Source organism: Mauremys reevesii, linkage group 3, assembly GCF_016161935.1.
Source record: "Mauremys reevesii isolate NIE-2019 linkage group 3, ASM1616193v1, whole genome shotgun sequence".
Classification (NCBI taxonomy): domain Eukaryota; kingdom Metazoa; phylum Chordata; order Testudines; family Geoemydidae; genus Mauremys; species Mauremys reevesii.
In genome coordinates this window covers 116,554,340-116,567,216 of record NC_052625.1, presented here as the reverse complement: position 1 = coordinate 116,567,216, position 12,877 = coordinate 116,554,340, and the positions used below count along the sequence as shown (strand labels likewise).

Genomic DNA, 12,877 nt, shown 5'->3' with positions numbered 1-12,877 from the left:
ACAATTAATCTTAGCTTTAGATAGCACAACAGATATACAGATCTAGGTAAAAACAGTAAAACATCTATGTACCATTCCTTGCCTCAGTTTTGTTACCAGTCTTGAATGTTCTTTGAGATTTGGTCAGAGTCCTCTAGGGTGTCCCTCCTGCACATAGATTGTCTTCCAAACTCTGGGGAGAGAGAGTGAGTATTTGTGTCTGTCTGTGCTATCTTTGTTTGTCTTCTCCTGCTCTTCCCACCCCTGTGCCCTTCATGACCAATGAAATACAGAACAGTGCAGCTCTGGTGTGTTTAAGCAACTTGGTTGTCTTGAGGGGTCAAGGCACCTGGACCACAAGGTCCAATGTCTATTAAGAGGTAATAGATAGAAGCTATGCTCAGGAAGTGTGCCAAATAAAGATATAGATAGATATCTATATCTATACATTTACAGTTCCTTTTGTTAGGTAATCAAAGACCCTCACCAGGTGATCTGTTTCTTAGTTACCAGCCCACCTGGGCAGAACCAGTTTTCTTGATTTGGTCACCTTCTTTAGCATATCCATTGTATTGCCCAGGTAGACCTATTCAAATGTCAGTGAGTCCTAATAGTTTATTCATCTAATCCAGATATGCAGGTGTGCTTTCCCTGTCTTCTTAGCACAATGAGTATGACACTAGGACACAATAAAGACTGTCATTATGATCCAGACAGTTCATAAAATCAAAATGAAATTCATAAATTGTACATAGATTCACTTAATCATCACATGGGGATAAGATTATGTCCCCACCTCATACATGTATTGTTAGGATAAATACACTAATTTATAAATCATCATAAAGCTACCAAATGCTATGTTACTGGGGGCCATATAAGTACCTCAGATAAACTACTTGCAGGATTTGGCCATATATGTGAATTAACTGCATTGTAAGAGTTTCATACTCTGATACCCTTCACTGAATAAATATATGAGTATGTCTCAAACTGTATACATAAGGGGGAGCGGTGTATTGACAGGTTAGATTATTAATAAAGATGTAGCGGTACTGTATTGTCTCCATATTCAAATTGTCTGTGGAAAATTCAAATGACCTGCTTTATGCAGACACCAATCTGCTGAACTCTCATCAAGAATTAGGAACTGCAGAGGAGTTATCCAGTTTGCAATGAATGTTTTAAAAGACTTTTCCACTTGTTGTGTCATCATTAGAAATGTAAAAAAAAACCAAACGAGTAACAGAAACAATGTTTCTTTCCATGGATTTGGTGATTACTGATCACGCAGAAGCCGATCCTGAAGTCAGAAAATGAGTCATTGAGGAGAGTGGAAGCTGAGCAATTAGGTATGTGCCCTACATGTTTTCAGATCTGGCAGGTCTCTAATCAAAAAATCTTCAGTCAGTTGACCTGCTCATTATCATTGCATTAAAAATGCTACAAAACAAAAATAAAACCTTAGAGCCCTTAAACAAAAAAAGTAGCATAGTGAAGCCTGTATGAGGCAACCATTCAAGGGAGTGACAAGAAGGGACTCTCCTGAAAGATCTAGGGTAAATTTTTCAAAAAAAGCTTTTGTGACTTAGGGAGCTAAGTCTAATTTTCAAAAGTGATTCAGATGCTTTGGAAAAATGTATCCATGATGTTTAAAAAAGGTAGATGAGAATTTTAGTTGAGCAGCTGTAGGGAGTCCCATGAAAGATATAAAGAATATTTATGTTAGCACAATTTGTAATGATTTATAAACCTCTTAATACACAAATTTTTCAATACTTTTAATGTTTTAAACACATAAATAACAAAAACCTTGTTATCTATAAATATTCATTTGTAGCCTAAACCTTGATATGTCTGCCAGTTACTTTAGACATTAGTGACATAAAAACATAACATTTAACTTCTGCTTTTACATACTTTGTCTGTTAACATCCCCCAAGGTTGCCAGTTATGGCAGAGTTGAAAATCTGGACCTCCACCTACCAACCATTGCAATGTCTATGTGTTTCCTTCACTCACCCTTGAGTGCTCAGGGCTTGATTTTCCTTTGCCTTGTACTCTGACATACTGCCAAGCAGAGGTGCTTTCTAACAGGTTGTGCTCCCCCCCCCTATGGCACCTCCTGCTGGTTGCGCCGGGAATTAGCTCTGTCTAGCTCTGGAGCACCCTCTGCAGGTGGTGTCTCACCCATTGTCTGCTCTGCTGTTTCCTTTGTCTGTGGGTCCCCATGTCGCTCCCAGACCACAGCGTCCTCTTCAGGGCATGGCCCTCCAGCTGTGCCCCAACTCCATTGTCTCCCCACATTCCAGGGGAACCGGCAGTCCACTCTTTTGTCCAGCTTCTTGCCGCAGTGGCGAGCTAGAGCCCGTAGTCTAGCCCCTCACTCAGGGTGAGCTGCAGTACTTTGGCTCAAGCCTGCACCCAGGTGCTGCAAATAGTCAATTAGGCTAGGTTCTGGTTCAGAGAGGGGCAGTAAAAAAAGTCTCTCAGCTCTGCATGTACTCAGGTGGGGCTGCAAAAAGTTAACAAGCCCAGGCTCTGGTTCAGAGCAGGGCAGGAAGCAAAGTCTCTCAGCTTGGGCCTGTACCCAAAGTCATTTACCTCAGGTTTTCTTGCAGCTAGCCTGAGGGAGGGGAAGACTGCCACCCACTGCTTGGGTGGCAGTGGGGGGACAGGCTCTCCCACTCCACTGCATCCCAGCCCAGGGCCCTCAGGGTGGCGGAGGGGTCTGCAACCACGTCAGCGGGAATCCAAGCCGCAACACTCTGACTCACCCTCTGCCAGCGTTGCAGCCAGACAGGGTCTGCAGCTACTACCCCGGGCCACTTCCACACTTCCCCTCCAAGGGTACCTGGTGGTCCAGTGAGGTAAGGTGATCTGCTGGGGCCTCAGTAGCCAGTGGAAGCTCTTCCAGGGTTGGGCCAGACCGTGGTCTGGGCCAGCCGTCTGTCTTCTGCGTAGTCGGGTCGTCCGGGTGGTCCAGCCCAGTCGTCTGCTTCCTGTGGGGCCGGGTCATCTAGGATTCTGGGTGGCCTGGGCCAGTCATCTGTTTCCCCTGGGGTCAGGTCAGTCCAGGGTCTAGGCAGTCTGGACCAGTTGTCTGCACTCTGCAGGCCTGCTGCTGTCTCCCAGTGTGAGAGCTCAGGGACAGCGTCTGTCCCCTCCACTGGCTGGCCACCCACTGAGCTTCTGGGTCCTGCCTTTATACTCCTAGTCCTGCCCATTAGCTTCTGGGGGGTGGAGCTACAGGGTAGGGCTCCACCCACAAGTGTGTCTGGGGAGGGCCAGTCCACTTCACTACATGCCTGAGATGAAGCTTCGTTGATATAAGAGAAAGAGAATGGATGACAGGGCATTATCCATTAGGGCCTGTTATATTAATTTAGATCAGGGATCAGCAACCTTTGGCACACGGTTCATCAGGGAAATCCGGTGGCAAGCAGGGATGGTTTGTTTACCTGCAGCGTCTGCAGGTTCAGTTGATTTCAGCTCCCATTGTGGTTCGCGGTTCCAGGCCAACGGGGGCTGTGGGAAGCAGTGCAGGCCGAGGGATGTGCGATCGGCCAAACCTGTGGACGCTGCAGGTAAAGAGACCGGTCTGGCTCGTCAGCGGATTTCCCTGATGGGCCGCATGCCAAAGGTTGCCGATCCCTGATTTAGATGGAGCATATAGGCCCAAAGAGTCAAACATAACCCAGTCATTGTCCAACATTAAACAGTTTAAAACAAGTGTTTGGTATACAGAAACCTCGGCCTGCTTAGTACCATGGCAAACACATCATCATCAATACTTTAAGCTTTTATAAAAGATACAGAAAAGAAGGGGGAACAAAAATGGTTAAAGCATTTGATATGTAAAGTTTTAAATAAGGCTTTCATTTTAAACCATATCCTATGTGTCCTTTTGCTGGAGAAAATCTTTAGAAAGGAAAAAAAAGTCCTTGTCTGACAGTATTTTAGATGGTAATAAAGATGGCAATACCTGTCCTTTGCGGGAAAGAGAAGTTAGTTGAAATGGGCTGGAGCTGTTTTTTGTTGCTATTGTTGTTAAAGTCCAATCCTGTTTCCTAGAAGACAAATACACACAAGGGGAGATAAAAGAATAGCAAAGATAGAAAATGCAGCTTCTGTCACTGGTGTTTAATTTCACTTGCAACCCCTCTGATGGAAAAACACAGTTCCAGCACACAGACTTATCAGCCACTTCAAAACCTGGCAAATCTGTATGAGCTTCGGGCTTTTAGGGCATTACGTTTAGCTGCCTTTTTCTGGTCTTCTGGTCACAGGCTTACTGCAGTCTTGGCTGGCTAAGTGAGACTCTTATTTGACAGAAGGAAGAAGGATAGGAAAGGAAGAAATGAGATTGGGAAGGAAAAGAACACAGGAGGAGAGGTGCGTGACAAACTCTCACATCTGAGGTGGTATTCAGGGTTTAATCGGAACTGGTGAAGGTAGTGATGTAATCGGGCTCCCTCTCTTTGGCACTGTCTGATCAGGACATCTTACAGGATTTGGATGATGAAGGACCAGAATCCCTGTAGACAGTGTGGGTGCTCCGGTGTAGTTGTGAGCAGCTATGATGGTGAAGCTTTCTCCTTCCCCTTCTCTCCTCTTTCAGCCAGCCAGCATTGCAGGAGTCAGCTTTTCCCCACTGCTAATTTGTTTAAGGTGGGTGTTTTTAAGAAGCCCAAAAGGGAGAGTTGGCTAAAATAGCCCCTTTCTTTATTATTTTGTTTATTAATTAGGCCTAATTTCTAACACACCAGTTTTTATTCATTTATTTATGATTCTACACTGTTCTTGTTTACCAGCATGGTCATAACACAGTCCTTGTATTACTTACAAGTCCTTTTGGTTTGTGCTAATTTAGTTTTTTGTTCTGTTTTTGGACCTTCAACCTTCAATTCTTTAGGTGGGACTGTACCAGACTTGTATCCTCTGCAGATCAGGCACAGAAGGGGACTTATAACACACTCACCAGTGGATTACATACTTTCTCTGATCAAAGGAAACTTGTCCCAAGAATCTAAAACCCATGGAAGCTCAAATCCCAGAACAGGCCCTGCTTATGTGTTGGTCAACACACCAAAGCTTGAACTGGGGCCCTTCAGAGCTAAAAGCATAAGATGCTGCAACTGGAGCTAAAGCTCTCTAGCTGAGAGCTGTAACAGATTCACATCCTCTGTGGACTGGGTTACACTTAACTTTAAACATATGAGGATTCCCGATGACTTCAGTGAGGCTATTCACATGTTTAAAATTAAGCCTGTGCATAAGTGTTTGCAGCATTATGACTACTATGAACTTCTATAAGTAAATGAAATGCTTAAAGGCTAGTGCTCTAAGAAAGATTTTTTAAACAAAAAAAGTTGAACTTCCATAGTATTGTATTCGAAAGACTAGATGGGGGAGATAATATCTTTATTGGACCGAATTCTGTTTGTGAAAGAGACAAGCTTTTGAGCTAACACAGCCTCTGAACAGCATTAGGACAAAGTGCATTACAACTGAAAGAAGCACAATGACATCAAACACACTAATGCTATATGAGTGAATCACCAAAAGCATTAACTAATTGCATAACGAAGCTTCTTTAGCTCATACCATCTCAGCCCTTTTGCACTGAATCATTCTCTCTAAAAAGCATAAACTCTTGAGAAATTTGAAAGGATGTACAGAATTAAAATAATTGATTTTGTGCCTTACTTGCCACCTCCTGTTTTCTGAATAATGTTCAACAACAAGAAAAAGCTCTTCCCCATTTCTGCTGTGAGTTACATGATCGCTGATTAATTTTGCATGTTTCATAGAATTGTGCTCCAAGAAATAACTATTACATTAAATTCTGAGCTGAATATTGATGTGGCATTAACAGCCTTTACAAATAAAGCTAAGGGTTTAGATGACATGGCAAGCGAGGCTGGGTCATAGCACTCTAAGCCTTTTAGCACTGTGTATGGTCAAGTCAAATGTATTAGTTTCTAATGAAATAACTGGCTCAAAAGCTTGGAGGGGTTTTTACTGAATAAAAATAAATGAGCACAGCCTCTTAAAGCCAGAAAGATCTAGTTTAAACCCTGTGAAAGAAAATTAGAAATAACCTGCTAGAGGGATCAAAAGATGCTTGGGAGTTATAGCCACAGTAACAATGAACTTTATGATCTTGACGCACCAGAGAAGGCAAGTTTGGAGTTGTTGCATTTTAAGAGATGAGAAAAATTTAATTCATCTATATGAATATGTTTGCTGTGAGAATATGTGTAGTGTGAGTATTATCACCACAAATATGCATCAGTTGTGGGTAGCCAATCAACGAAGCCTATACAGAGTATGCAAACATTATATTAAACGCAAACAGATGCATTAAAAGAACATTGTAAAGGTTGAAACTATTAATTTCCTCGTGGGCTTTTCTATGGCACTCATCACTCCAGTATCTGTGTGTGTCACAAAAGATTTATTTTCGCAACAATCCTGCAAGGTGAGTGGGTGTTGCTATCCCCATTTTACAGATAGGCATAGAATAATTAAGGTCAAAAGTATCCAGTAATTTTGGATGCCCAATATGAGACACCTTGCACCTGATTTTCAGGGCACAGATCCCAAGACTTTTGTTGCAGCTGTGAGTGTTCAGCACTTCTGCAAATCAGAACCCAGGGTCTCAGATTGGGCACCCAGAAAATGAGGAATACACAGTTAGTGATCACCTGTGAAAGGTTTGATTTAAGTATTGTTTTTTTCATAGAGTTTTGGGACAATTGGATCATCTAGTCTAACCTCCTGTATATTAGAGGCCATTATGTTTGTCATTCACCCCTGTATTGAACTCAGTAACTCTTGTGTTGATGAATAACTTGTGTTCATCTAAAGCATATGATTCAGAAAGATATCCAGTCTTGATATGAAGTTCCCTTGGGAGTTTGTTTCAAAGGTTAATCCCTCTCACTCCCTCACTACTAAATTCAAATTTATAATTTGAATTTGTCTGGCTTCAGCTTCCAGCCATTGGTTCTTCTTATGCTTTTCTCCACTAGATTAAAGAGCCCTTCAATAAGTGTCTTTTCTCCTCATGAAGGTATTTATACATTTTAACCAAGTTACCTCTCAGTCTTCTTTTTGGTAAACTAAACAGATTGAGCTCTTTATGTCTCTCACTGTAAGGCATTTTCCCCAGCCTTTGAATCATTTTTGTGGCTCTTTTCTGCACCCTTTCCAATTTTTCAACATTTTTAAAATGTGGACACCAGAACTGTACACGGTATTCCAGTATCGATCTCCCCAGTGCCATATACAGAGGTGAAAACACATTCCAACACCTACTCACTACTCCCCTGTTTGTACATCTGAGAATCACATTAGCCCTTTTTGCCACAGCATTGCACTGGGAGGTCATGTTCAGTTGTTTGTCCACTATCATCTCTAAATCCCCTTTTTAGAGTCACTGCTTTCCAGGACACAGCCCCCATTCTGTAGGTATGGCTATTCTTTGTTCGTAAATATATGGCCTTGTATTTGTCAATATTCAAACACATTTTGTTGGAAAAAGCCCAGCTTACCATGCAATTCAAAATACTTTGTATGACTGCTCTATGTGCCTTATTATTTACCATTCCACCATTTACGCGTCACCGGCAAATTCTATCATCGTTCTTTGTTGATTGAATACAGTGTCACTTTTTCTGTTATTTTCCCCAGGATTGATTATATGCCAACCAGCTTGTAACTATCAGGGTCATGCCCTTTTCCCTTCAACCCCTCCTTGTGCCAGTCCTTTTTCTGCCCCACCCTAGGCTCATCATCTTAGTCCCATTCTCCTCACCTAACCAATTACACAGTCTCCAGTCCTCGGGCTTCTCATCCCAGTCCCACTCTCCTTGCCAAACCAGTCCTAGCCTCTCCCTCTGGAGTCTCCATCCCAGTCGTAGCCTCCCCACAACCCAGTCTCCTTGCCCAGGAATTCCTAATTTCTGTCTCCCATTCCTCATCCATCTGTTTCTCCCACCCATGTTGCCTGTCCTTACTGGCTCCCAATCCCAATCTTCCTCTGCAGGGTCCTCATCCAATCTCAATCTCCCACCCCAACACCGTCCTCTCCCTGGCTGCTTGTGCCAGTCTTTGCCTTACCAGTGCCGGTTCTCCTCTTCACTCTGGTTCCCCTTTAGATCTGTCTCCCCTTCTTCTTGCTCCATTGCTTCCCAGCCATCTTGCCCAGCCAGTTCCAGTCTCTCTTTGGCTCCTCATCTGATCTCAAACCCCCACCCACTGACTACCAATTCTTCCTTTTTTTCCCCACTTCCGGTTCCAGTCTCCCCTCAGCTGTTTCCCAGTCCCAGTCTTCATGTTCAATCAGTCCCAGTCTCCTCTGCCTTCCCTGGCTCCCAGTGCCCAGCCAGTCCCACTCACCCACCCACTGCAATGCTCAGTCCCATTCTTCCACATCCTTACTAGCTTCCAGGCCCAGTTCCTCTCTCCCAGGCTCCTTGAGCCCATCTGTTCTCACTGCCTACTGGTTCAGTGTTTGTCCCTTCTGCTTTCAAATCAGTTTCTTCCTCCTCTTTGTTGTCTGTGTGCCATGGGGAAGGTGCATTGAAAGCACAAGAGAAACAGGCTTCCTACTCTTCCAGTGCCCAGCCCCAATATAGTCCAGAGGAGTCCATGGAAATAATTACAGGAAATGTTCTGCTTGACACTGGGCTGGACCTTAACCAGTACAGATGGAGTCTTGGAGGAATTAAGCTTTGACTCCCTAGAAAGTCTCTTCTAAGAAAGTGTGAACTGATTTTTCAAAGGTTTATAATTTGACCAAATTTGGGAGCATTTTCATAGGGATGTCAAAGGTTCCATTTGTGACACAAGGGCCACCACTCTGCCAAATGTCAAGTCCCTGTTCCAAAGAAGGAGGTAAGAGAACTTCTGAAAGAAAGGGCCATTAGAATTTTTAACATGGGCGAAACAGTATAGTTTCCTGTGCAGGCTTGTCTCTTTCACCAACCAACATTACCTCAGACGTTACCTTGTCTCGCTCTCTAATGTCTTGGGACCAACATGGCTACAACGACACTGCAAAGCATATAGTTTCCTGGCTTTATTTTTGAAAACAGCTGAACCATTTTAGCTGAAATTTTCCAAAAATGTTCAGTGTGAGGCAGACCCTCCATGTGGAAAATTTCAATCTGAATGGTTGAAGTTTGGCAAAGGTCTAAGCACTTGAAAACAGGATGTCAGGCAACCTTGATAACAGGCAGTGCTACCAGCCCATAATACTGGTTTTCTATCAGTCAAGAAAGATGTGGACTGGAAGAGTGGGTAATTTCCTTGTTTGGAGAGAAATGATTGGACACAGACTTAACATAAGAACAGCCATGCTGGGTCAGACGAAAGGTCCAACAGTGGCCAATGCCAGGTGCCCCAGAGGGAATGAACAGAACAGGTAATCATCAAGTGATCCATCCCCTGTTGCCCATTCCTAGCTTCTGGCAAACAGAGCCTAGGGACACCATCCCTACCCATCCTGGCTAATAGCCATTGAAAGACCTATCCTCCATGAACTTATCTAGTTCTTTTTTGAACCCTGTTATAGTATTAACCTTCACAACATCCTCTGGCAAGGAATTCCACAGGTTGACTATGTGTTATGTGAAGAAATACTTCCTTTTGTTTGTTTTAAACCTGCTGCCTATTAATTTCATTTGGGACCCCTAATTCTTGTGTTATGAGGAGTAAATAACACTTTCTTATTTACTTTCTCCACACCAGTATTTGGTCCAGTAATGCCTATATGCGTATATGCTGTTATTTCAGTATTTGGTCCAGTAATATCTATATGCTGTTGGTTTAGCAAGGATGAATAAAAACAGGCAAAGCAGCAGCAAAGCTTACATAGATTTAGCAACACTTCCAGAATGCCAGCATTCTTTTCGTATCTTCACTGAGCTACAGGTTCATCTCCGTGTGTGTCTGAGTTTAATTTTTGACTTTGAGATGTCTTGTTCTTGTATTGCTGCTGTTGTCAGTAGGATATGATCATACTTTAAGAGATTACCATCATAATGTTTGCAGATGATACCAAGGTGGGTGGGGTTTTAAGTGCTTTTGAGGATAAGATTAAAATTCAAAATGATCTGGACAAACTGGAGAAATGGTCTGACATAAACAGAATGAAATTCAGTAAGGACAAATGCAAAGTACTCCACTTAGGAGGGAACCATTAATTGCACACATACAAAATGGGAAATGACTGCCTAGGAAAGAGTACTGCAGAAAGAGATCTGGGATTATAGTAGATCACATATGAATCAAGTAACACTGTTGCAAAAAAAGCAAATGCTTTTAGCAGGACTGTTGTAAGCAAGACATGAGTAATTCTTCCACTGTACTCCATGCTGATAAGTCATCAGCTAGAGAACTGTGTCCACTTCTGGGTGCCATATTTTAGGAAAGATGTGGAGAAACTGGAGAAAGTCCAGAGGAGAGCAACAAAAATGATTTAAGGTCTAGAAAACATGACCTATGAGGAAAGATTGAAAAAAAATGGTTTGTTTAGTCTGGAGAAGAGAAGACTGAGGGGAGACATGATAACAATTTTCAAGTACATAAAAGGTTGTTACAAGGAGGCGGGTGAAAAAATGTTCTTGTTAACCTCTGAGGATAGAACAAGAAGCAATCGGCTAAAATTGCAGCAAGGGAGGTTTAGATTGAACATTAAGAAAACTGTAAGGGTAGTTAAACACTGAAACAAATTGGCTAGGGAAGTTGTAAAATCTCTGTCCTTGGAGGTTTTTAAGAACACATTAGACAAACCTATCAGGAACAGTCTAGTTATTACTTAGTCTAGCCTTGAGTGCAGGGAACTGAACTAGATGACCTCTTGAGGACTCTTCCAGTCCTACCCTTCTATGATTGTCTCTCTCTCCATTGTGGCTCATTGAAACACACAATCCCTAGAGTGACCCCATTGGCAAAAGGTGCTGGATCAATTATTCCATCTACAATTTTGGACAGTGAATGAGGATTCCCAGGATATGAGTTTGTATTCTGAGATCGGGCCCTCTTCCTCAGGTCAGGCCAGGGAAGGACGGAGTTTACTAATTTAAGGCCCGATGGTGGCCAAACCACTGTGGCTGCACAGGAGGTTTTTGAAAGAATAAGACCCCTTTGTTTCCCTCTGTGGCTCCCACATTTCCACTGCAGGTGTGGGGAGAGGAAAGCAGGAGCTGCATGCCCATTACTTCCACTTCTATAGATGGGTGGGGAAGGTGAGAAATGGGCACAGATTTGGCTCTGATCCTCACCTTCCAACACTGGGACAGGCAATTGAGCCATTTTAGAAAGGGTAGTAATCTGCTACAGATGAGTCACAGTTTCTTCCTTGGGTGGTTCAGTCATGCACCCACCTTACACAAGGCTGCTTCCTACAGCATAAGCTAGCCTTTACTGATATTACCGTAAGGCCTAGTTGTCATTTAGTTATGAGAATGAATAGAAGATCAATGGGATTTGGCAAGAGATTAGAAAATTAAAAGGTTCGTTAGACCAACTGCAGAATGGTTATCAAAGAAAACTCAAGAGTCTGGATTAATTAGAAATAATAGCAGAAAATTAAAAAGAAAATGCAGTTTTCTGGGTAGAGAGAAATTTACAAGACGAACTGGCCTCAATAAATCTTGTATGTGCAGTATTTATATATTGCTGTTGAAATAAGGGTTGGAGGGCAAAGACCCCATTGTGACTATCAGATATATTTGAACAAGTTTAATTTATCTTTGTCAATGATTTAGACTTTGAGATGTCTGGTTCTTGTACTTCTGCTGTTATCAATGATATGTGTACATTAGGATAGTCAGTGGGATATGCTCATACTTTAATAAAGCTTTCTTTTTTAAATCAGGCTGGAATGTCATTTATACAAATAGGAGAAATTTTGTATCCAAAGCATTTATTAATGTCCTCGGACATTAATAAATTAACCAAGGTAAGAAAAGAAGGTTCTACTCCTTAAAATTTGACATTATCAAGTATTAATATATTCCTGTTTTTATTGATCTAATTGTGATGCCTTGAACATTATATTAACATCTGGGAGTTTGTTAATGAGCATTTTGGATAAGTCTATACTCTTCTGGAATACTAAACTAAGGAGAGGGAGTTCATTATCTTCACTGAGAAATGGAAATGTGTTTCTAATCTAAGAAATTAATCAATTCTATAGAGCGATTTTTGTCTGGGATTTTTAAAAAATATATAAATAACATGTAAAAAGATTAAATTTTACATGATTCCCTGCCACTCACCCTTTTTTATCTATTTTAGTAAAAACCCTGACACAGCAAATGAAAATGTTGCATGCATGCATTTGGAAGAATCCTTTTGTTTTCACTTAAGGAAAATGAATATGTTCTTGTCTTTTCTTGCTACAGGCAGATTAAGAACAGGGCATGGAGATTTGAGGGTTATGTGGAGATGGTGTTTATTTGTGAATAGCTTGAATTAAACTTTAAAGAAAAATATCTGATTTATACAGTTCTAGATAAAGCATTTTATTTCAGAAAATCATAAGCAAGTGAAAAGAGAAGTATGATGAGAGTTCCAACCTAACCTTAATTTATAACTAAGTGCAACATAACTGTAGTGGCTGTTACTACTACCAGGTATCACATATGAAATTTGAAATTTACAAAGGTGTGTGTATCTGATGGGCTATGAAGTCAACAGGAGTCTTTCAACTGATGTAGGTTTTTTGATCAGGTCTCACTCATGAATATTAGTTTAGACATTAACAGTCTGATAAGGAGTGAAAGCTGAGTTTCAGTTTTTGCTGCTGGAAACCCTAAGCTGGCATTAGTGGTATTTGGCTACTCAGTGGTAACCTATTGCAGACTTGTTTTTGCTAAGTTCT

The 12,877-nt window shown here is 41.8% G+C and overlaps 1 protein-coding gene across 4 annotated transcripts in view; it reads left to right on the top strand.

The window, feature by feature from the left end:
* The window catches only part of NKAIN2 (sodium/potassium transporting ATPase interacting 2), a 746,352-nt gene that overhangs the window by 597,626 nt on the left and 135,849 nt on the right, over nt 1–12,877 (top strand). For 3 of the 4 annotated variants that reach the window (XM_039532698.1, XM_039532696.1, XM_039532697.1), the window contains 4 exons: nt 1,274–1,331; nt 4,269–4,374; nt 4,479–4,650; nt 11,870–11,953. The exons of the other annotated variant lie outside the window; for it this stretch is intronic. In XM_039532698.1, the coding sequence (XP_039388632.1) occupies nt 4,340–4,374; nt 4,479–4,650; nt 11,870–11,953 (291 nt within the window). In that variant the 5' untranslated portion in view covers nt 1,274–1,331; nt 4,269–4,339. The remainder of the gene's footprint in view (nt 1–1,273; nt 1,332–4,268; nt 4,375–4,478; nt 4,651–11,869; nt 11,954–12,877) is intronic. 4 annotated transcript variants of the gene reach the window in all.